General features: G+C 44.4%; 1 protein-coding gene across 1 annotated transcript in view; it reads right to left on the bottom strand.

Moving 5' to 3' along the window:
- LOC126183435 (ras GTPase-activating protein raskol) overlaps window positions 1–26,480 on the bottom strand; it is a 403,727-nt gene that overhangs the window by 363,032 nt on the left and 14,215 nt on the right. The window contains exon 2 of the mRNA XM_049925423.1: window positions 20,974–21,087. Within this exon, the coding sequence (XP_049781380.1) occupies window positions 20,974–21,087 (114 nt within the window). The remainder of the gene's footprint in view (window positions 1–20,973; window positions 21,088–26,480) is intronic.

Here is a 26,480-nt window from a genome sequence, read left to right as displayed (position 1 = left end):
CTTTTCCATTCTTGTGCATATTACTCTTGTCAGCAACTTGGATGCGTAAGCTGTTAATCTGACTGTGCGATAATTCTCGCACTCGTCAGCTCTTGTGTGGATGAGATTTTTTTGTAGAAGTCAGATGGTATGTCGCCAGAAATTGAAATAAAAAACGAAAACTTGAGAAACCTTGTCGATAGAATAAAAAGCGAGTTCTGTTTCACAAGAACGATATTTTCTGAATCCGTTCTGGTTATGTATCAACAGATAGTTTTCTTCTAGGTCTTTCATAGTGTTGAAATATAATATACACTGCCTGATCAAAACTAGCCGTACACGTATTAGTGGACATTAGTAGGAGCTGCTCCCACCCTTCGCCCTTACGACGGCTTGAACTCTGCCGGAAGCACTTTCGATGAGGTGTCTGAATGTCTATGGAAGAACAGCGGCCCATTCTTCCTCGAGAGCCGAAACCAGAGAAGTTAGCCATGTAAGACGCTGGGGTCCGAAACTAAGTAGACGTTCTCTGACTCATCCCAAACGTGTTCCACTGCATTCAGATCAGTATTCTGGGCATGTTATGATATGGTCTACAGACCATTGCATCACAGATTCTGTTTTATGACAGGGTGCCCTGAGTTCCTGATTCAAACAGTCGCCGTTTCTACTGCGCGCACTACACAATGTGGTGAAATTCTCTATATCCTTCTCCATTTAACGTTTTCTTGAGCGCAATAAGGGAACCACAACGTAAAACTCCCCGCACCGTAACACCACTGCTGACGCTACACACAGAATTGCAGGTAGCTTTCTCCGACGGACTGCCACAGTGTACAGCGTCATTTATCACTTCATATCACTCGTTCCAGTTATGCCCTGCTCTTTGCACCTGCGTCACTGGCACCGACTACAGAAACGTGAGGCCCACGAGGAGCTGCTAAACCATTGTTCGCCATTGTTGTTAAGTCTCTACGCAGAGTCAATGCGCTAGTTGGACTGCTCTGGAACTCACCAGTGATTCCTTCTGATGATTAGGTGCGACGTTTTAGAATCATCCTGAAGCAATGCTCGACGGTCGCTGTGCTTGACGTCTACTAGGTCCTAGTGTAGCTGTGTTTGTGCCCTGGCGTTTGCACAACACTGTTTCATCACTATCAGTCGACTCGGGCAGCTTTTGAAGGGTCGGAATGTCCTGATGGATTTGTTATATTCGGCGCCACCCAGTCGTAGTTGTCTCCGAGTGCCACGTGCTCGCTGTGTTGCAAGTTTCATGCAGCGCCTTGTGAAGCGTGGCTGGCAACGCTGCCACCCGCCGCCCCCCCCCCCCCCCCCCCTCCACTGCTATATGTCGATCACAAAGTAATTGTAATCGGTGTCTAAATGTCTATGGAAGAGCAGCGGCCCATTCTTCCTCAAGAGCCGAAACTAGAGAAGGTAGCCATGTTCGACGCTGGGGTCCGGGACTGAGTCGACGTTCTCTAACTCATTCCTGACCGGCCCATTCTGCTGCTGCTGCTGCTGCTGCTGCTGCTGCTTTTGTACTGAACACTGACAGCACAACGTCCCGGTGTCTGTGCTTTGTCTTTGGAAGCACCACAGGGCCACGTTCGTCAGACCTGCAGCATGGCTTTTATGATTAATGAAAAATTCTGTGTTTGAGTATCTGATATATGACTGTTGCCTGTTAGCCTAAACTGTTTGTTGAGTGTGGACAAAGATCTTTTATCTGAGACATCATGGTAATGTGTATCTACCTGATGTATGAGATAGTGGGGCGAAGTGCAAGCCTTCTCATAGAGGTTTTCAGACTTCTTTGTGTATGTGAAGACGGATGGTTCGCCTAATAAGTCGCTAATAGGTTTAGCGTGTATCGGTCGGCGTCTGCGATGATACGAAGGGGTTTTCTCCGTAAAGACTGCAGTTCGTTCAGATGTGTACTCACAGCCAGGGAGCATACCTCTGAGCCGTACAGGACCGTGGGAATGATGACACTCCTGTAAAACCTTAGCTTGGTGTCTGTAGATAGCCTCTCACCATTTAGGAGCGGATATCGTTGGTAAAAAGCAGTGCAGCCCTTGCCTCTCGTCCTGTTAATCTGTTCAGCGAACGTCAGACGCCAGTCGAGCTGCAAGCTCAGATACATCGCCGAGCCGCTCCATTCCAACAGTCTGCTAGCAACAGACGTTCGTCTGTCAGGGGAATTATCTAATTCGTGAACATAATTGCGACGCTTCTTTCTAAGTGTACCTTCACTGTCCAAAGATTACACCAGTGGGTGATAGCGTCGAGATGCTGCTACAGCTTTCGGGTTGTCAAGTTTAGGTTGCTGCTGCTTTTATACACCGCCGTGTCATCTGCGTATAGCGCAGTTTCACCGCCTGCCAATCGTGGCACATCGCTGGTGTGGAGCGTGTACATTACGGGGCTCAGAACGAACCCCTGCGGGACCCCGGCACAGCATTCCTGATCGCACCGACATGTCTGCCGCACATAAGAGTACCGCCTCCCTGCCAGGAACAAGTCACTCGTGATGATCGTGTGTCCTGGAAAAATCTGTAAATTAAGCCGTAATGCCAGAATGTACTGAATGATTTCTCGATGTTGACGAAAACCGCTCTTTTACTGTTGCTTATACCTCGCCTTGCATATCTATTCCACCAGAAGGATGGTACTATGTTCTGTAGGGAAGTCAAATTGCTCGAGGGCGATTATGTCGTTGTCTCTGAGGAAATCGTTAAAAGAAAAGCGTTTTTCGTTGCGACGGAATCTTCTCACGAAATTCCAATCACCAACTTTCTCCTCCGAATCCGAAAATATTTTGTTGACACCGACCTGCATAGGAAGGAACGATCACCACGATAAAATAAGGGAAATCAGAGCTCGAACGAAAAGATATAGGTGTTCATTCTTTCCGCGCACTATACGAGATTGGAATAATAGAGAATTGTGAAGGTCGTTCGATGAACCCTCTGTCAGGCACTTAAATGTGATTTGCAGAGTATCGATGTAGATGTAGGACTGTGTGGATAAGACAAGCCAGTACTTTGCTCAAAATGCACAAAAGTGAAATGGGTCTGTAGCTTTGGGGAAGGACGAGATCCTTAATAGGATCGGATAGGGTTGTAACCTGTGCAATTTTCCAGACGGTTGCGAAGTAGGTTAGAGACAAGAGGCATTGGTTGTAGATTGTGGTGAGGTAGGAGACTACAGTGGATGATACGTGCTGGACGTGGGGGACGTGAACCTTCCCGGGGCTGAGGGATTCGTTGTTGCCTAGACGTCTGATGTAGCCACACTCGTGCCGATTCGAAACCGGTGTGAATTCTGTTTGTGGCATTATCTGTCTCAGTTGAGTCACTCGTCCAATTATTTCTCCCTCCCGCCTTTCACTCTCATCATCCTCGATCACGTGAGCTCAGAATGGTGATTCTAATGATGTTGCCAGTACTTCCGCCTCCTTTTATACTGGCAAGTCCGCCTCTCGAGACATCTAGTGGTCGATTCCGTATTACATACTCCGTCTGAAAAGGTCTCGGAAGGCCCAATGGTACCGACCGACAGTCGTGTCATCCTTAGCCGAAAGGCGTCACTGGATGCGGATATGGAGAGGCATGTGGTCAGCACACCACTCTCCCGGTCGTTGTCAGTTTCCGTGACCGGAGCCGCTACTTCTCAATGAAGTAGTTCCTCAATTGGCCTAGCAAGAGCCGAGTGTACTCCACTTGCCAACAGCGCTCGGCAGGCCCGGATGGCCACCCATCCGACTGCTGTCCAACTCAGAGAGCGCTTAACTTCGGTGATCTGATGGGAACCGGTGTTATCACTGCGGCTAGGCCACTGGCACTCGTATTATATACGGGGGTCGAATACCTTCGATCAGACTGTGATGTTCCAAAATCGTAGGGCAAATCGATGTACGATAGCGTCTGGTGGAAGGGAAGTTGGATGTCACGCATTCACCAGTACTAGGGTTCCAGTGAACGCTGGAGGTAGGTCGAGTACGTGAAGACGGCCGTGCAGCGGGTAGTGGGAAGTGGGAAAGCGAGCGCGACCGACACAATGGAAGAGCGTTGCCGCGGCTACGCCCCCTAATTAGCTTCCTCTGTCGGCGGAGGCCAACCGTCCACCCGGAAGCGCTCACGCGGCCTGTTGTAGCTGAAATCACAAACCTGCCACTCACAAATCACCTTATTTTTAGAAGGGGTCTCTGCTCGAGCCGAAACTTGGAAAGCAATAACTCGACGCGCTCGGCACAGACTACCAGTTGTAGCGCTGACGTTTTATTATCTGTAATCTGTAACAAAGATGTTTAAGGGTTTTAGAAGCACACACATTTACTGTAGACATTTTATGCATACGGCCATTAGCGGAGCAGTTATTCGAGGCGTATGTTCTGTATAAACAGCACAGCTTTACTACTAAACAGATGACTGAAAGCTAAATTCGAGACGCAATAACGGCATACTGATTCAAAAATCTTCAATTATTTGACGTTTAAGAAAAAACTTAACTTTCCATCTAAAACGTTAATTGCAGTTTTGACGGTTGGGTGCGGTGCATTCCATAAATCGTGAAGGGTCGTTGCAATGGTTTTGCAATGGTTTTCAGTACCAGGATCACCTTCGCAAATAATAAACGAACTGACAGAAAATAATGGTGCTTGCTCTGGAGAGCTGCAAGCTACACCTGTTGCACCTACGTTCAGTTACACGCCATTGTTGCAATAAATTACTTATTGGGTAATGTTGGAAATTCGGTGAGGCCGAAGCGATTGATGATGTTGTATATACAGAAGTTGGAACAATATAAAATTGTAGCGAAATGCAAGAGAACCTGCAGAGGATCGATACTTGTTGCAGGGAACTGTATTTGATTCTCAAGTCGAAAAAAAATGTAACGCATTACACATAAATAGGTCGAATGAATTGTTATTGTTTGATTACACAGTTGCCAGAGAACCACTGGAGACAATCAAGTTCATTAAACATGTAGAAGTGTGTGTAGTGAGCGATACGGAGAGAAACGACAACATAAAAGTCAGGAGAGGCACATGTCAGACAAATTCACTGAAACGATCGTTAGCAAATATTGTCCAACCACGATGGAGTTAGGTTACAAAATTGTCGTTCAGTCTACACTCGAGCACTGCTGGGGCCTGTAGAGCTTAAAACTAAAAGAAGAACACCACGTTTCGTCACGGGATTCGGTTGGTAACTACGAACGCGGCACGGAGATTCCCGCGGCCCGGAGATGCTCATTCACCAGTGGCAGACGCTACAAAGAAGGTGTGCTTTAGTGTTAAAATTCTGCAAACGTTAGTTCACGAAAGAGTCACCCAATATACTGCTGCCTCTGAGACATATCTCAAGAAACAACGGTGAAGGTAAAGTTGGAGTTGATGTCACGCGGAAGCTTACCACGGTCATTCTTCCCTCGCACCGAAACAGGAAACTGGGGAAGTGACACTGCAAACGAAGTACCCTCTACCCCGCACAATAAGGTGACTTGCGGAGTACAAATGTAAAAGCAGATGCAGAATACACAGCCCGAATGGTGGCGGAGATACCGAGGGCTGCTGGGAAATGCGCCCCTCAAACTTTCTGATTACTATTAGCCGCGATATAACGTTAGCTTTCAGGCTCAACATTTTTCCACACAAGCGACAAATCATTTGGCAATCCTTCACCTCTCCTCCAGATATATTAAATGCTTTGCCTGGGGCTCTTAGAGAGGTCTTTAAAAATAACCTAAATCTAGTGGTCGGGGAAAGAGGATGCATTTTCTTTTGAAATAACTATTGCATTCATATTCCTCCAGAACAGAAACAAGTATTTGACCCTTATTATAGTGTTAAATATTAAAAGGAGAAACAATTCACTTCCATCTTAGGTAATTCCTGAGATCCTTCAAAAATGTTCAGATGTGTGTGAAATCTTACGGGACTTAACTACTATGGTCATCAGTCCCTAAGCTTACACACTACTTAAGCTAAATTATCCTAAGGACAAACACACGCACCCATGCCCGAGGGAGGACTCGAGCCTCCGCCGGGACCAGCCCCTGAGATGCTTCAACGAGTTTGGTGACAGCAGGAAAAACTAGATCTAGGGTACTGTATTATTCTAGCTTCAATAAAAGAGTGTTACCTATTAAACTGAGTGGAAAGAATGGAAATATAACTTACTTTTTTAGTTTAATAATTGAACTTTTTAATTCTATAATTTACCAGTTATTTCACTTTCCATCAAAAAAATTGGGACATACGCTATGTGACCAAAATTATCCGGACACCCGGCTGAAAATGAGTTACAAGTTCGAGGCGCACTCCATCGGTAATTCTGGAATTAAATATGGTGTTGGCCCTACCTTAGTCTTGATGACAGGTTCCACTCTCGCAGGCATACGTTGAATCAGGTGCTGGAAGGTTTTTCGGGGAACGGCAGCCCATTCTTCACGGAGTGCTGCACTGAGGAGAGGTAATAATGTCGGTCGGTGAGGCCTCGCACGAAGTCGGCGTACCAAAACATCCCAAAGGCGCCCTGTAGGATTCAGGTCAGGACTCTGTGCAGGCTAGTCCATTACAGGAATGTTATTCTCGTGTAAACACTCTGCCACAGGCTGTGCATTGTGAACAGGTGGTCGATCATGTTGAAAGATGCAATCGCCATCCCCGAACTGCTCTTCAACAGTGGGAAGCAAGAAGGTGCTTAAAACATCAATGTAGGCCTGTTCTGTGATGGTCCCACGCAAAACAACAAGGGATCCAAGCCCCTCCATGAAAAACAAGACCACACCGTAACACCACCGCCTCCGAATTTTACTTTTGGCAGTACACACGCTGGCACATGACGTTCACCGGGCATTCACCATACCCACACCGTGCCATCGGATCCCCACGCTGTTTACTGTGATTCGTCACTCTACGCAACGTTATTCCACTGTTCAATCTTCCAATGTTTACGCTCCTTACACCAAACAAGGCGTCGTTTGGCATTTACAAGCGTGATGTGTCGCTTAAGAGCAGCCCCTCGACCATGAAATCCAAGTTTTCACACTTCCCGCCTAACTATCATACTACTTGATCTAGTTTGGAATTCCTGTGTTATGGTCTGGATAGATGTCTGTCTATTACTCATTACAACCCTCTTCAACTTTCGGTGGTCTCTGTCAGTCAAAAGACGAGGTCGGCCTGTACGCTTTTGTGCTGTACGTGTCCCTTCACGTTTCCACTTCACTATCACATCGGAAACAGTGGACCTAGGGATATTTAGGAGTGTGGAAATCTCGCTTACTGACGTGTGACACAAGTGACACCCAATCACCTGACCACGTTCGAAATCCGTGAGTTCCTCGGAGCGCCCCATTATGCATTATGCCCTCACACGATGTCTAATGACTACTGAGGTCGCTGATATGGAGTACCTGACAGTAGGTGGCAGCACAATGCACCTAACATGAAAAACGTATGTTTTTGAGGATGTCCAGATACTTTTGATCACGCAGTGTAAATACAAAAAGTATGCTCTACCAAATTTTACACCGAAATGTTAAACATTGGTTTTATGTTACATGAACAGAACACTCAAAGTAAATTGTAACATACTGAAATAGTATTTTACTGCCGGCCGGAGTGGCCGTGCGGTTCTAGGCGCTACAGTCTGGAGCCGAGCGACCGCTACGGTCGCAAGTTCGAATCCTGCCTCGAGAATGGATGTGTGTGATGTCCTTAGGTTAGTTAGGTTTAATTAGTTTTAAGTTCTAGGCGACTGATGACCTCAGAAGTTAAGTCGCATAGTGCTCAGAGCCATTTGAACCATTTTAGCCAGCATTGTACCTCTTATTAACGTAGGCCTTGGCTGAAAAATTTGAGTGGGATTGTATTGGGACTTAATCGAAAAGTTGACATATCAAATACATTTGCTGTAACCAGGAGAAGTTTCAGTACTGAAGTCGATGGTGGCTCGATACAACATATTCGTAGTTATGTAGTAAAAGGCTCGTTTCCCGACCCATTATTACAGGATCGTTTTTCCTTCCATTATGGTAGAATTTCACCCGTGTGACATTTCGCTGCTAATTATGGCACACCATGCATACTTATATATTGCATTCGGGCGATCCTCTGAGCGTGGCGCCGCAAGGGGCTGTGAGTCAGTTGGAACTTAAATTGGTCCTGTTTGCTTTACAATGAACTGAAGCTACGAGTACTTGGATACTTGTCCCTGTTGTCTAACAATGACTCTCCAGGACTGCCGCCTACAAGGGTATGTTTTTGCCACCCAGTTTCAGCAGATCTCGCAGATTACGTACACAGAGACCAGCGAAGATGGCAAGTCACAAAATACTCACCGTACTAACGTATCTAAGTTAAACATAGTAACAAAAAAAAATCAGGGTGTGATAGTGTCAATGCTTGTCATGTACTGTTTGTTAATTTTCTACACGAACAATCAATTTCAATTCAGCATTCTATCTATTTTCCTCAAGAAGAGTGTACGAATAGTGTGAGAAAGAACAAAGCCTCCTGTATCTGTTTTCTTCCCTTTCTTCATTTAGCTTTGTTTCTTAATCTGCTCCCTTGCAGACCGTCAGTAAGGTTGTCTGAAGGAAGAAAGATCAGGATTTAACGTGCCGTCGAAATCGAGGTCATTAGAGAGGAAATCCAAGCTCGCAATGTTTCAAGCACGGGAACGGTAACGGCCGCGACCTTTCAAGAGGACCATCCCGGCACTTGCCTGGAGCGATTTAGGAAAATCACGGGGAACCTAAATCTGGATAGCTTTGAGCTCCGAATGCGAGTCCAGCTTGTGCTGACCACTGAGCCACTTCGCTCGGTGCGGTTCTTTCAGCTCAAGATGCTGCCCTCTGACTTTTTCGCAGTCAAGAATAGTGCGAGAATCCAGAGCACGATATTAGTCTCGATGCTACTGTAAACCAATGACATCATCGGAAGAGTGAGTACAGTGAAAATAAAAGCCGGATATTCGTACGTGGCACGTGTTGCTGTCTCGCTAAGACGGCTGGGAGCTGCGATCCTGTGGCCCTTGTGAATCACGCGACCAGCTCCTCAACGACCTTTATGAGGAGTGAATAGCGAGCAGAGCAGCCAAGGGCGTCCTCTGTCCTCTGTAGGCTGTTAGCAGCACGTGACGGAGCACAGGTTCGGTCACCCAGCCACACACACACACACACACACACACACACACACACACTTGTACTTGGCTGCCGCGCCGCCGCTCATCGCTCCCAAATAAAGACACAATTGTAGTTTCTGGCTTCTTTTCAACCAGGCAACTACCCTACATCCAAATCCTAACGAAATGCAAACAAGGAATCTTTTCATTTTTGCACACACAAATAATGTGACTGTAGTGATGCATCTGTCTAGAACTACACATGGCTACGGCGCTAAATACTACTTAATAAAAAACTGAATCTAGCAGCCGTTTTTGAATAAATGATTTCGTCCACAGTACAAAACTTTTCCTCAAGTAAGTAAAATGTGTACACCTTGAATACAATGTAAAAACTTTTTCCAAAAATGCCACTGAGCACTGTGGGACTTAACTGCTTAGGTCATCAGTCCCCTAGAACTTAGAACTACTTAAACCTAACAAACCTAAGGGCGTCACACACATCCATGCCCGAGGCAGGATTCGAACCTGCGACCGTAGTGGTCGCGCGGTTCCAGACTGTAGCGCCTAGAACCGTTCGGTCACCCCGGCCGCCTAAAAGTTTTTTTTTAACTACAGTACGACGAACACTGTTATACAGGGTGTCCATAAATTAATTGTACAAAAGTAACCTTTAATCATTAAAAGGTAAATAACTTGCAGAGCCGACGGCCATACCGCAGTGGTAACACCGGTTCCCGTCCGATCACTGAAGGTAAGAGACGTCGGGCTGTCTTAGCACTTGGATGGGTCACGGTCCGGATCTGCCGAGTGCTGTTGGTAAGCGGCGTGCACTCTACGTCTACATCTACGTGGACACTCTGCAAATCGCACTGAAGTGCCTGGCAGAGGGTTCATCCAACCACATTCACAATAATTCTCTATTATTCCACTCTCGAACAGTGCGCCCAAAAAACCAACACATTTCCGTGCGAGCTCTGATTTCCCTTATTTTATTATGATAATAGTTTCTCCCAATGTAGATCGGTGTCAATATCTTCGGACTCGTAGGAGAAAATTGGTGATTGAAATTTCGCGGGAAGTTTCCGCCGCAACGAAAAACGCCTTTGTTTTAATTGTGTCCATCCCAGATCCTGTATCACGTCCGTGACACTCTCTCCCCTATTTCTCGGTAATAGGAAACGTGCTGCTCTTCTTTGAACTTCCTCGATGTACTCCGTTAATTTTATCTGGTAAGGATCCCAGACTACGCAGCAGTACTCCAAAAGAGGACGGACAAGCGTAGTGTAGGCAGTCTCTTTAACGGATCTGTTACATTTTCTAAGTGCCCTGCTAATAAAACGCAGTCTTTGGTTGTCCTTCCCCACAACATTTTCTATGTGTTCCTTCCAATTTAAGTTGTTCGTAACTGTAATTCCTAGGTATTCAGTTGAATTTACGGCATTTAGATTTTACTGATTTATAGTGTAATCGAAGTTTAACGGATTCCTTTTCGCACTCATGTGGATGAACTCACGCCCTTCATTATTTAGGGTCACCTGTCAATTTTCGCACCATTCAGGTATCTTTTCTAAATAGTTTTGCAATTTGTTTTGATTTTCTGATTACTTTACTAGACGATAAACAAGAGCATGAGCTGCAAACAATCTAAGATCGCTGCTCAGATTTTCTCCTCAATCGTTTATATAGATGAGGAACAGCAGAGAGCCGATAACACTACCTTGAGAAACGACGGAAATCATTTCTGTTCTACTCGATAACTTGCGGTCATTTACTACGAACTGTGACAACTCTGACAGGAAATCACAGATCCAGTCACGTAACTGAGACGATATTCCATAAGCAGGCAATTTCACTACAAGCCGCTTGTGTGGTACAATGTCAAAAGCCTTTTGAAAATCAAGAAATACGGAATAAATTTTAAATCTCTTGTCAATAGCACTCTACACTTCGCATATGTAAAGAGATACTTGTGTTCCATAAGAAGAATGTTTTTTAAATCCGTGTTGACTGTGTGTCAATAGACCGTTCTCTTCGAGAAGAAAATATATGTTCCACAATCCTGCTGCATATCGACGTTAATGATATGGACCTGTAATTTAGTGGATTACTCCTACTTCCTTCCGTGAATATTGGTGTGACATGTGCAACTTTGCAAACTTTGGGTACAGATTTTTCGTCGAGCGAGCTGTTGTATATTCTTGTTAAGTATGGAGATATTGCATCAGCAAACTCTGAAAGGAACCTAATTGGTATACAGTCTGGACCAGAAGACTTGTTTTTGTTAAGTGATTTACGTTGTTTCACTACTCCGAGGATATCTACATCTAAGTTATTCACGTTGGCAGCTGTTCTTGATTCGAATTCTGAAATATTTACTTCGTCTTCTTTGGTGAACGAATTTCGAAAGGCTGTGTTTAGTAACTATGGTTTCGCAGCACTGTCGTCGATAGTATTTCCATTGCTATCGCGCAGAGAAGGCATTCAGCCCCGGTGAGGTAAACCGAGGAGCTACTTTATTCAGAAGTAGCGGCACCGGTAACGAAAACTGACAACGGCAGGAAGAGCGGTCTGCTGACCACATACCCCTCCGTAGCGGCATCCGGTGACGCCTTAGGTTGAGGATGACATGGCGGCCGGTCGGTTCCGTTAGCTTTTCCACGCCTTTTCGGATGGTGTCTTTTTTTTTAATAACTCACAGAAATGTTTTTTACAACACCGAATGACGTATACCTTCAAGTTTTATAAATAAATGTTCAGTGTGGCTATCTTCTATAACACGATTATTCCACCACATCCAATCCAAGTCGGCACATTCTTAAGAAGACACGCGACATCACGATGATAATGTGGTGGCGCGCTATATTGCTGCAAAATAAATTCTGTGCCCATATTTTGTTGTAATTGAGGCATTAGATGAAGTTCAAGCATGTTCAGGTACGATATGCCAGTTACAGTTGACTCGGCAAAAAAGAAAGGACCATAAATCTTATTACAGCTTACAGCGCAAAAAAAAACATTTACCTTATGCGATTCCCGTACATATTTGATTATTTGACATGGTTTCTGCTCACACTATATCCGAATATTATGTCGATTCACTTTACCGTAGGTATGGAAGGTGGCTTCGCCACTGGACACGATTTTATTAAGAAAATAATCTCCAGTCTGCATTTTGCTAAACATTTCTACACAGAATTCTGCTCGTGTTTCTTTGCCACTTTCTTTTAAAGCTTGCAACAATTCAAGTTTGCTGGGTTTGAATGACGAGCATTTCCATAAAACTTCCCACACTGTAACACTAGGCATACTCAATTCTAAGCTGGTACGTCTCGTTGATTTAGCAGGCTACGAATGTAAGATTGGCGAACTTTGCGAGACTGCTGGCCGGCGCTGACCCGACGTCCTATGTGCTACACAACCAGTTTCGGTGAAACGACTATATCAATTAATAATTTTTTACCTTTGAGGTGGTGGCTTGCGATATTTAGTCCTGAATTCTCTCTGAATTGTAGTAGCGGATTTGGATTCATGACACCGTAAACAACACTGCGCACGCTCTGCACCATTATACCATTCCATGATGGCTGTTGTAATAATTCATTCGCGCGTATCACCTAGCGGGAACTAACAACGCTAGGCGGGAATAAAATTCGAAGATACACTTCAGTCAAACTTTTATGTAAGTTATTTACTCTTTTCACAATTAAAGGTTACTTATATATAACTAATTTATAAGCACCCTGTATTGTAGGGCAAAAGTTTGAAATTTGCACCAGAAATCCTCGCTGTGCCGTTTAACGATGGGTCTAACCCCGAAAATATAGTTACGCTGAGATAAACACTGTAATTCATTCAAAAAGTGTGGTTGGTTACCGTTTATTGTTCCGCAGACAGCTGCGGTGTTCTCAAACAATCATGGATTAAAAACAGCAGGTCATCTTTAAATACTTTAAGTATCGAAAACATGGTTTATATGCTTTGAGTAACAGATCGCTGTTAAAAATTGCACAGAAGGAACAGCGAACGTTTTTACCGATCATCATCTTCATTTCGTGCTCACTATTACTGATTTGAAATTAGCACCTCTTATAGTCATGATAATAATAATAATAATGATAATAATAATAATAATAATAATAATAATAATTATTATTATTATTATTAATTATTATTATTATCGATTACATGTTATTAAAAGCGGTTCAAATGGCTCTGAGCACTATGGGACTTAACATCTGAGGTCATCAGTCCCCTAGAACATAGAACTAATTAAACCTAACTAACCTAAGGACATCACAAACATCCATGCCCACGACAGGATTCGAACCTGCGACCGTAGTGGTCGCTCGGTTCCAGACTGAAGCGCCTAGAACCGCGCGGCCACAACGGCCGGCTGCATTTTATTACTTTTCACTGAACATAGTGGGATGATCCATAACCCAGGGGAAATATCACAATGGTATTGTGGAATTAAAATAAAAATAATAAAGGCAGGACAAGGCAAGTATGCTCAGCTACAATCTGGAAATGCAGTTTAGCCTCTTTGCCTCCGACCTATTGGAAGATGTGTCAGATGTGTGGCAATATAGGGCGGGAAATTACGGAGCGTTTGCGACATGATGTGTTGTGCGCACATTTATCGAACGCAAACGGAAATGAAACTAAGGGAGAGGCTCATGCAGGAACCATCGACAGTCCCCCACTGCCTCACTCAGCAGGTCACTTCGGAGAAGTTAAAATGTTATCCAAGGAAGTGGAACACAATCGAGTGAAAACGAAACGAATGTCGCCATTCCTTTGTTCTTCCCCAGGTTCTTGGAACCGTACTAACATTGCACCACTGTCTTATCGGCTACAGACGACCCACATAGATTTTGCATTCCTCTCTTCGTGGAAAGGCGAGGAATACGCTGAAAACTCAAACTGAGTGCCTCGGTTCTTCAACTCAAGCTTGTCAGATCCGGCAACTCACGGTATCCACATGGAGGTAAAACGAATCGCTGAGTTGCGCCACACCAACCCAAAAGAGCTAACTTTCTCCGTGCTGAGGAGCTTTGTAGGCGTTTTAAGGTAGCTGGTGTTGCCTCACGGGGCCGAGAAATGCCGGGTCCGCCCATGCGACAGCAGCCTGAGTAACCTCGCACGCTACTAGTGCTTACTTTCTTGCAAATAAACCTTTCAAAAACACTTTTATTTTCTCCGATATGTGTACTACATTTTAATACAACCCTACACAAATGAAAAGTAATAGCACGTATACAGGTTAATTCTTACAAAATAGTAAAAACAGCAACCAACCACTGTTAATAATGCTATAAATTAAAAACAAATAGCGCTGTTACCGGTTTAGGACCGACAAGTTTACCCTGAGACAGCTACTCCACGTTTAAAATTACATGTCGTTCATGATGTACATGTGATGGTGGTGCCGTCGAAAATCCTGCGTCATGAGTACTCTGAAGAAATTATTTTGGAAAAAATGATTCAATATCCGCAGAATTCTCATCCGTAATATTGTATCTGGCTGAGTAGCGGATTCCGACATACGATCGTCCCAGAGACAGCTTCTCTTTCATTCCCTGTGCAGGGGCGCCCAGCGTACCATTGAGGGCGATATCCAAAGTGCACTGATGTGAGCAAGTTAAACTTTTAACAGTTTTCGTGATAACAGTCTCTCGCAGCTCCAGAGTTCAACCGGATCACAGATGGGCGGGTGAAGTACGTTTACTGAACCTGAGGGTGATTTTGTCAAAAACTGTCTAACAGCTATACAGCAACACAAGATTTAACAGTTACACAGTAACAATGACAAGAAATCTCTTTAAGCACGTTTGCAGTGGTCCAAGAAGAGAGACTAATGGTTCCTGTGAAAACAGCGATGAATGCGTGAAGGATATCACTTTTCAGTTAAACATTTGGAGTCAGATGTTTCACTGTGAGACACAGATTGCTGGATTGGTGGAGATGTTGGTCAACCGAACACTGCGTTCACATTAAAGGGAAGATGTGTTTGCCGTCGAACAAATGCCGCCTTGGGTGGAAATCGGGCATAGACTCGTCAGCAAGACGAATCCAGAAAGCGACGGCGATTTGGAGACTTACTTAAAACAATTGGAAAAAAGGGCGGAAGCACCTGTCTCTTCACTGCAATTCACGAACACGTTACACAGTGTATCTACACAGTAGCCCGTCGGATCGATCATGTTATGTTGTGAAGTTTCTATGAAAACTCTAGTCCCACATTTTAGTCACGCGACATCTGGAAAAATCTTGGTCTACTGGGGCCCCTCGTACGATCAGTAGGATGTAACTACCAAATGATGTAAGATATTTCACACTTTATAACGCAATACATCAGATAATTTCAGGCTTTGGTTTTCTATACTTATGTTCAGAGCTTATTTTCAGACGCACGCAATTCTATTGTGGTGCACACGACACGGAACATACAACAAGAAAGTCAGCAGCGGAGGATTACTTCGGCAGAGCGAGAGTAAGCGACTCAGCAGAAAGTGTCCGAGATAATATATAAAACGAGAGAAAGACGGAGGAAAACAAAGTTTCTAGCAAGCTATTACAGTAACAATCACGCAAAATCAAGCCAATGCTCTTCGACAAGGTGGGGAAAAAAAGTAAAATATACTGGGTTATTAGGTTGTTAAGACTCTGGATAAAAATAAGTACAGTATTACACCAGATACATGTACCTAGCTGATTACTAATTTGACAACGGTTAAGACAGCCACTCTGCAAAATTCTAAAGCCTCCAACACAAATGTTTAGGCTGGAGTTCTGACACTTCCCTTAATTTTTTAATACGCACTAAACTCATCTCATCGACGGGAGGATATAACATATGCCTTGGTAGGCTACCACTACGTAAGAACATGAGGCGCTTCCTGTAATAAGCGCATTTGCTCGCAGCACTGAACAGCAGACAATTAGGATGATTTCAAACGTAGTTTTGCTCATCTCAGTCTCTCTCAGTTTCAGCGTTCAGCAGGATCACTGGTGGGCGGATGAAGGCAATCGAAATCCAGTTACTGAAGCTGAGGGCGATTTCGTCAAAAACAGCAATAGCAGACTTAACAGCTGCAGAGTAACAATGATAAGAAATCTTTTTAAGCCTTAGACTAATCATGTATGTTTCCTTTGATGTATTAAAATTACACCATCGAATTATCCTAAATACTTAGTAGATACCAAAAGGTTAATATGCTATCGTTAGTCGCAGTCTACTCGTCAGATCGCGGACTCATTCATAATCTACTTGGGACTTACGAAAGAGTGAAAGGTTTCGTACGCTTACAATACGCGTTGGAAAAGAGTGTCTATACATGGAATACAGAACAGGCCTATCATGTAACGCGGGGAATAGAGCCCACAATATCTGAGGTCATTTGAAAAACGACAGGTTTCTATTTTAGGGGGTCCATTTGCTATGAAAGAAACATTCTTATGACATTTTAGACAATATATGGTAATTTCCTCTCCAGTGATTTCGCAGTCCCAGGTCAGAAGTCTCTGCGTAACCTCTGCTGGAGGGTGCATTTTTAAGGAACTCAAACATGCCAGTGCTAGCCTTTTTCGTTTTCCGTGTATCTGACACTCCATTCATCTATTTCGACAGTGACTACCTATGATTCACGCAGCTAAACCTAAGAAACACTTCACATAATACACTAAATTCTTTTCAGTCATCTAATCTCGAGACCTGAACGTATCACTACCCTCTTTTCACGTGAAAGGCAGGTTTACAAACGACTATGTTCTACTTTATGGTTACAATACATACGAGATTATGCCAGGCTGAATCGTTACGAAATCCATGCATCGTACTCTATCGCACTTGGAAACTAAGATTTGGAGCAGCACCATTAAGTCTTGAATTGAGTCTTTTCATGGTTTACAATTTTCTCTGCCGCTGGCTGCACTTACCGCCATCACATTTCTTACCATATAACATACATATTAAGAGAACAATAGTACCTAATGAATCTTTTATTGCCCATATCACTCTCTTTTTAGCCGTAAGATACAACGTTAGTGGCCGGAGGAAAGCTCTGCTATTACCTAGCTCAGCTCGACTAAGTTTCTCCTACGTACAAAAAAATGGTTCAAATGGTTCTGAGCACTATGCGACTTAACTTCTGAGGTCATCAGTCGCCTAGAACTTAGAACTAATTAAACCTAAGGACATCACACACATCTATGCCCGAGGCAGGATTCGAACCTGCGACTGTAGCGGTCATGCGGCTCCAGACTGAAGCGTCTAAACCGCACGGCCACACCGGCCGGCTCCTACGTACATACAGAAGAAATAATTGTTAGTAAAGTCTGTGATTCAAGGCAGTCGTTGTTGCATAGTCAGTCTGCTGTGGCCATATTTCTAACTGCTGCTTTGAAGAAACATTTCCATACCGTAGCAGAAGCAAAACTGATCAGGCTATTAGCACAATGTAATGAATGTCTTCCTCATGTCAAGCCAATGAAATAACATCCCACGAAACTCCTTAGTTTAGCAATAGGCTTCACATTCGCCTCTTCCAAAAATATTGCAACTACGCCACACATTAAATCACTGTTCGGTACACTCTTCTGAGTAAAATGCTTAGCGCTTAATGGGGAGTCAGTAGCAGTATCCTGAGCGGAATTCTGATACCGTATCTGTTTGTCAGTCAGAGAAAATAAGAACTCTGTCTATCTCGTTACGTCCGTCCAAAGGAAGCAGATGACTCGTTAAATGAAATACGCCTCATCGTCACTGGGTTGTTAGTAACTATGCCAGTGGGGTACCACTGTTTCCTACTTCGTATACCTCAGTCGACAAGAAGGGAAATCGCACGGGGGCCGTGTCTCCACATAATCCACAATGACGTTCAACACGTACTGTACGGACAATTCAATCTATGAAGAGACTCAGAATTAGAAGCAGCCTCCCAGTAGCTACTGTCTGAATCCAAATTTGGAGTAAGAAAGGTAAAACGGCTTCATGATGACTCCAGCTTAAAAAGGAGATGATACACGGCGATTAATTATCTCTTGGGTCATCCAGTAAGTTACGGTGTCGAAAGAACAGTAATTCGGATGTGTAAAAGAAATTTCGTCGAAAACGGAGATAGTACATCGGTGCGTATGGTGAACAACGGACTATACTGCACGATGCAAACTGTTCCGGTTGTCCTGACTGACGTACAGCGGACGGTGTCAGTGGTGGGCGACATGCGCACTAGATGTAGTCAAATTCCGGTCGACTGTGAGTAACATCACTCAGATGTATTCTCCCAGATCAGATACTAGCTTCAGCCTTCCGTCAAATCTGTCTTACGATACACGGAACTGAAGAAGGTGAAGCGAGGTGGCGCAGTGGTTAGCACACGGGACTCGCATTCTGGAGGACGACGGTACAAAGCCGCGTCCGGCCATGCAGACTTGGTTTTCCTTGATTTCCCTAAACCGTTTAAGGCAAATACTTGGATGGTTCCTTTGAAAAGGCGCGTCCGCTTTCCTTCTCCGTCCTTCCCTAATCTGAGCTTGTGCTTAGTCTCCAATGAGCTCGTTGTTGGTTGGTTCGTTGGTTGGTTTGGGGAAGGAGACCAGACAGCGTGGTCATCGGTCTCATCGGATTAGGGAAGGATTAGGAAGGAAGTCGGCCGTGCCCTTTCAGAGGAACCATCCCGGCATTTGCCTGGAGTGATTTAGGGAAATCACGGAAAACCTAAATCAGGATGGCCGGACGCGGGATTGAACCGTCGTCCTCCCGAATGCGAGTCCAGTGTCTAACCACTGCGCCACCCCGCTCGGTGAGCTCGTTGTCGATGGGACACTAAACACTAGTCATCTCCTCCTCCTCCTAAATGTCAGAAAGATTTGTGCAAGATGAGTGTCGTATATACTGAAAGGAATGCATACGTATGATGTGCGAAACGTGTAACGGCAAGAAAATCAGTTGTTTGTCGCTGTTACTGTGGCATCACGTATTGACACCATCCCACGAGCGTCTTCACAGCTGGCAACAGAACTGCGAGTTTCCGTAGACGCCTATAGCGGTCGTGGACCCGACGGTGTGCGCCCGCCGACCCACACCACTGGCGTCTCCGTACCACGAGCGGTCACAGGATGGCCGGCCCACTTAGCCTCGGAACCTCTTCCTACATCGGTAGCCGAACTCTGTTTCTCGCCGCGCTATTTGTAACAAACCTCTGCTCTCTCGGAGAAATACGAGTTAAGTAAATCTCGCGTCATCTCGTTAGCTTATCATTTCTGTTCCCGTCCAGCTTTCCTACAACGACAGTTGTCGCACCACTCTGTAGGCCACCTCTCCTCGCTGTTGTACACGTCAGATATAAATCTTATTTTAACGCATTTTCAATAAAAACAGTATTGCAGGTTACCTCGTTTAAGGTGTGGCAATGGACACGAGACTACTTTTATTTTTCAAACCAATCGTGGAATCAATACTAAAATAAGAAAAGCCCTCCCAAATACTAAAAACACTTTTTTTTTGCCCAGGATGGTGTCCATTATTCAGGAGCACAGATTTTCAATAACTTTTCACAAGTCACAAAACGCTTAACTAGTAAGAAAGTTCAGTTAAAGATGAGCCTAAAGGGTTTATCAGTAGTCAACTCCTATTGCAATGACAAATTTTTCAGTGGAATGAACTGCTGTATATATTACCAATAATATCGAATAACTTGATACGTAAAGTCTGACTTCTGCGCATCTTCACTGCAGTAATGTGATAAACGAAAATATCACACTGTTAAAATTATCGTATTGTACAGTCACATGTTTTGTGAAACGTCTGTTATTATCACTTTGAACGGATTCCATTGCCGTGAAGACCATTTCACTTTGGACCTTGTAATGGTACTTGAATTACGTAACCATTACGGCACCTCAACTCAACCTCTCGATACCAGCAATATTCTACTGTGTTTCTGTAAAATAGTTTACATATTTCTGAGACAACATTCAGATTTGATTTCATTTGTGATACATCGATACGTTTATATTGCACTGATATTATTCTTATGTGTATTCTTTCTTATGTCACTATGATCTTTGACGTACTTGTAACTCTGGTTTTTGGGCGCGTAAGCGATTATTAGTTAGTCGTGTTAGAGAGTCGGACCTTGAAAAAAGTCAAGTCTTGGACGTCATGTTGGAAAGACGCATATTGTAGTCAGCTTATAAAATGTGAACTTTAACAGTGAGGAAGATGTTTTCAAGTATGTTTTGTATTGTGAAGTGATGTTTTGTGTGTTACGTGATATTGCAGCAAAAGCAATAAAAAGGAAGTGTAACTTAAATTCGGAGTGCTGATTATTTTTTTATATCACGATTGTGCTAACTTTGAAAGGTTTAATCTTCAAGAATGGTTTGTGAAGCGCATCTACAAAACTTTTGGATATAGAACAATAAAACCTAGGCCTTTTTGCATCCGAGTTTGGAATCATCACCACCTAGATTCTCGACGATTGAGCCACGATTTTACAACGAGACCAGCGTGGGAAACACGAAAAGATGAGTGCCTAGTTTATTCATTATTACATGAAATGACTTTATTAACTGTGCTCTAATGATCCTGCCACATAATAACTTTGTTGTTGCCCGAATATGCAGTATTTAGCAGCGTGAGCAACAGTACAAGTCGTAATTAAATTTTGACCTTCGTTGTGGTAGGGTTGTTAGAACCTGTGGAGGGGACAGTAGCATCTGCCTTTCTTTTGTAAATATATATTACATATTCTCGGTTTATATGGATCTCGTGTACGTAATGTAAGCTTACCTTGTAGCGGCGGCGGGGCCCTGTAAAGTAGAGAGAGGGCAAAAGGATAGGCATACTCACTGTCGACCGGCTGGTGCGGCGTGTGCGTGGCGGGCCACTCTGCGTCGAGCGTGTGCCGGTTGCTGGCCGGTGCGTCCCTCCGCCGGTTCGTCACGGCTCGCCGCAGCACCGGCGCTGCGAACACACTCTCACTGCCACAGCCACCACCGTTACCACTCCCCCTTCCACAAGGCTACATTTTCACCAATTAACTGATCCACAAACTTGTGCACCACTTGCCTATCTGCGAATGTGTGCGGCCGTCGTTTCGAGGGGAGCAGCGATTGAAACACAATAAGGCTTATCGAATTAAAAAGTAACTTTGCTACCAAATAAAAACAAAACAATAGCCCAAATAATGGCTGTCGGAAAGTGTTCGTTTTTGCACTTCGCCAAACTCAGAGTCTGCTGCTAGATAACATCGAATACCGCGTCGTAGCACCCCGTGCACGGTAAAACGAGCGGACCCACCTCGGCACGCTATTTAAAAGGTGGTGGAAACTTTGTTGTCCCACTATTGAGTAGTGTCCCTTCTGAGGTCATTCAGTGTGTGGACGGGGTTCCTGCGACAGGGCAGTACGAGTTGCAACTGATCACAAACACGCTCAGCGGTATTCGGATTAAGCTGCACGGCATTCCATTCGGTCGATTCGTGCCTCCTGCAGGAAGGAATTCGCAGTGTGCTAGTGTATTACCGAAATGTTGCCTGTAGGCTCCGGCGGGATCCCCTCCGGATTACTCTAGACGGCTACGAGAGGAGTCCAACATCTGTACGTGAACCGGCTCAAAAAGTGTGAGCCCTCTCTCTCTGCTGAGACACGTATTGGCTTCTGGCTGCCTCCACAGTCTCTACCGACCATCGTCAGAGATCTGAAAAACTCTGCATTCGTCGCTAGAGAGAAACCGACGAAACTGACTGAGATACCATTCTAAGTGCGTTATCTTTCTTGCGCCCAACGGTGCTGGAGGTTCCTACTGTTGCTTGTAATGGACGCCTAGAGGCCAAATTGATGGTGTGGAGTGGGTTGCATACTGTCAGGATTGACACGACGTTCCCAGTTACCTCGGAGTCGTAGCGCATAGTTTTGCAGCAATCTTCTCGGGTTAGTTACGAGATATAACTTTTAGGTAGGTCATCAGCTGGTATTGTTGACCGTTGGCGACCTCTACGAGGCAGGTCTTCAATGTTTTGTGTTTGGCGATAACGGTTCAATGTTCGAATTACGTCGCTGTGTATACACCCGTCCTAAAAACCATTCTTGCTTTAAACCGACGATGAACGCACGGTTTAAGCTCGAACCGCCTCTTCCGTCACGGTGTTTACTACTTGTGAGAGACCGTTCTAATGAACTGCACTAGGAGCGCAGGTTTACTCCTACCTCCTTGCGTAGGTGGCTGTACGCTGTGGTTTCCTGTGACCGAAAGAGTGACGAGAAGTAGTGTTACGACACAAAACACTTGCCCAAGTCTTTAGGGCGGTGCAAAACTTTTTTCGAATAATTTACGTATCGTGCAATCATCTCAAAGAGAGAAGTCTGAAGTCGTGACGTGGCATATGAGATCATATTCCAGAGAGCGGGAAACGTGTGCGCTGTTTTCGATGCACGTAATGGCTCCCGTAGTTGATACGAGTTCGAATACGCGCGAAAAAACTGTCGTAGCTCAACGCACGTGCAGACGACAGTTGCGACACGCTTCTCTTAAGACGGAAGATGAATTTATCATAAAATAAATCGGCATACAAGGTAAAAATGTGTTCGACATACGTCTCCCGCCGAGCACGTGGAAATCAGTGTAGCGAGTACGCCAGCAGTTGTTCGTAACAGCGTCAAAGCGGCAGTTTCAACGGAATGGTTTGTATTGCCATCTCTACTAAATGCAACTTTTACACAAGCTACAGCTCAATGATCCCGCAAAAGGCCACACATTTTGTGAGAGGATTAATGTATTACAAATTGTGATCAGGACCTGGAGGAATGAGATTTGGTGAGTGATGAAGTGACATTTTATTTGTCTAAGAAGGTCGATAGGCTTCATAGCCAGACGTGGTCATAGAAACCCCTAGCTGCGATTGAAATCGAACGTGAAAGTTGAAAAGTAAACATGTTTCACTGCATTTCTTAACGATGTCTTTGGACTACATAACGAGTGGTTAATGCCAGAGTGAAGGCCGGGTAATAGTGGCTCAATTGTCAACAAGACTGTGTCGCATCAAATTGACACACTAAGTCGGCACCGTACTATCGCTGGACGGCTTGCGCGTGGAATTTGCAACAACAGCCCTCTACTTACAGCAATATAGCCAGAACCGAGAAGGTACGTACATTACCACAGCTGTCGAGATCACGATAGCCGGCTTGACGAGAATGAGGCTATTGGCTGAACAGCTGCCATACAAGTGGCGCTCAAATGGAGTGCATCTAAAAATCATTAAATATTATAAACTCGATTCTCTAAGATGATACAGTTATACAATTGTGCAACGTTCGTGAAAATATAGCCTTATGAAATCGCTCAGTAATTAGTCTCACTCAATATTACATACACACACACACACACACACACACACACACACCATGGGTGTCCGAAAGCTTCCTAGAAAGATTGTTTTTGTACAGTAGCACATAACAGACAAGGTACGTTGCGCTGTTTACAGGATGTGGAAATGTGGAACCGAGCGAAACAGACATACCGCGCTGTCATTAAGTTTATTTTCAACTCGGAAAAACTTCCGAGGTGTTGCCGAATGTTTGTGGTTACTACAGATAACCGGATTGTATCCGAGTAGTACGAAACATTTCGTGCAGAACATTAACACCGCCAAGAGGTAATTAAAGGACTGGATCCTCTTCCACCAGCAACACCTACAAAATAAGCACCCAGCCTTGAATCTTCCTCTGCGAGATTTGCGCCTGACGTACGTGATGGCTGCCAACGCTTTGACCGTTTGTAAAACACTCTAACACACCTACAAAATAAGCACCCAGCCTTGAATCTTCCTCTGCGAGATTTGCGCCTGACGTACGTGATGGCTGCCAACGCTTTGACCGTTTGTAAAACACTCTGTAAGTCATTTCAGTAAAGTAAGTCTGCACAGTGCTTGTGTCGTACTCCCTTATAACATAATGGGAAAAGAAGATGAATTTGTACATTTTTATGGGTTCCATTGGTATGACTACCATAAAATTATTCACACTGTCATTAACATGGCATCTGCTCCGAAAATTTAGTAGGAGCTGCCCATAAAATGACAAACTAGCTAGTGGAAGACGATACAGACATGAGATACTCCACTGTTGAGTAAGATGGAGGATCACGATCGCCACTGGCAGTTCGTGACTCAAGGTCAACTTGTTTCTAGAATTTTCTACGTGGCGGACCGTCTGCCAAAAACAACGAGATGTTTTAGTCAGTATCTGCTCCGAAGCGGGAAATAGTTCTTTCTCCACAGTAAAGATTTGGCAAATGCATCAGCGAGTTGCTGATGAAAGGCGGGGCAATCAAAATTCCCTTTCCCTACTCTCCCCCACTGCCGGATATAGCTTCAACGGATTCCTCTCTTTTCCATGAACTGGAAGCAGACTTGAAACAACGTGCGTGCCACTGATTCTGAACTCTCGAACATTGTAACGAACATCTTGAACACCATTCCGATAGAACTAGAAGGTTGTATATTAAAGCATCTGTAAATTAAAACAACAACCGATTATGTGAAAAACTGCTACAAAATTTAACTGTGAGAAGAGGTATGCAAGGTGCATTGAAGTTAGTGGTCAGTATTTAGGGATCGAATCCTCATGTAAAGAGAACAAAAAAAATTTGTATTAACATGGCTCCGAAAATACCTTGTTTGCGAGTTGCGGGACAGTAATTTATGGCAAATGAATCATTTGTGTGTTTCAACTGAGCCCTGAAAGTTAATGAACTGTTGTTGTTGTGGTCTTCAGTCCTGGGACTGGTTTGATGCAGCTCCCCATGCTACTCTATCCTGTGCAAGCTTCTTCATCTCCCAGTACTTACTGCAACCTACGTCCTTCTGAATCTGCTTAGTGTATTCATCTCTTGGTCTCTTCCATTGTTTTTAACCCTCCAAACTGCTCTCCAATGCTAAATTTGTGATCCCTTGATGCCCCAGAACATGTCCTACCAACCGATCCCTTCTTCTAGTCAAATTGTGCCACAAACTCCTCTTCTCCCCAATTCTATTCAATACCTCCTCATTAGTTACGTGATCTACCCATCTAATCTTCAGCATTCTTCTGTAGCACCACATTTCGAAAGCTTCTATTCTCTTCTTGTCCAAACTATTTATCGTCCATGTTTCACTTCCATACATGGCTACACTAAATTAGGTCTTTCAGTGCTCTGTCAAACTCTTCACGCAGTATTGTATCTCACATTTCGTCTTCATCTACATTCTCTTCTATTTCCAGAATCATTTAGAGGTGTTGCGTAAACCGTCAACGTCACGTGAACAGCAGAACGAAACCCACTGCATAATACGACCATGGAAGCAAAGGAATTGATCCTACTCTTGTCTATTGACTTTCAAGAGTAATGTGCAGTTTCGAATCCTGCCTTGGGCATGGATGTGTGTGACGTCCTTAGGTTAGTTAGGTTTAATTAGTTCTAAGTTCTAGGGGAATTATGACCTTAGAAGTTAAGTCCCATAGTGCTCAGACCCATTTGAACCAAGTAATGTGCATTCAGGTGTACACGGACACACGGGAAGCGTCCTGCACGAAGTACAGCCCTTGACAGACTACTAGAAATATATTATTATCCATTGCATTAACCCCCCCCCCCCCCGCCCCATGAACCATGGACCTTGCCGTTTGTGGGGAGGCTTGCGTGCCTCAGTGATACAGATGGCCGTACCGTAGGTGCAACCACAACGGAGGGGTATCTGTTGAGAGGCCAGACAAACGCGTGGTTCCTGAAGAGGGGTAGCAGCCTTTTCAGTAGTTGCAGGGGCAACGGTCTGGATGATTGACTGATCTGGCCTTGTATCACTAACCAAAACGGCCTTGCTGTGCTGGTACTGCGAACGGCTGAAAGCAAGGGGAAACTACAGCCGTCATTTTTCCCGAGGGCATGCAGCTTTACTGTATGGTTAAATGATGATGGCGTCCTCTTGGGTAAAATATTCCGGAGGCAAAATAGTCCCCCTTTCGGATCTCCGGGCGGGGACTACTCAGGAGGACGTCGTTATCAGGAGAAAGAAAACTGGCGTTCTACGGATCGGAGCGTGGAATGTCAGATCCCTTAATCGAGCAGGTAGGGTAGAAAATTTAAAAAGGGAAATGGATAGGTTAAAGTTAGATATAGTGGGAATTAGTGAAGTTCGGTGGCAGGAGGAACAAGACTTTTGGTCAGGCGAATACAGGGTTATAAATACAAAGTCAAATAGGGGTAATGCAGGAGTAGGTTTAATAATGAATAAAAAAATAGGAGTACGGGTAAGCTACTACAAACAGCATAGTGAACGCATTATTGTGGCCAAGATAGACACGAAGCCCACACCTACT

The sequence above is a fragment of the Schistocerca cancellata genome, chromosome 4 (genome assembly GCF_023864275.1).
Source record: "Schistocerca cancellata isolate TAMUIC-IGC-003103 chromosome 4, iqSchCanc2.1, whole genome shotgun sequence".
NCBI classification, from domain to species: domain Eukaryota; kingdom Metazoa; phylum Arthropoda; class Insecta; order Orthoptera; family Acrididae; genus Schistocerca; species Schistocerca cancellata.
Note: the sequence above shows the minus strand (reverse complement) of the source record. Positions and strands in the feature narration are given on the sequence as shown.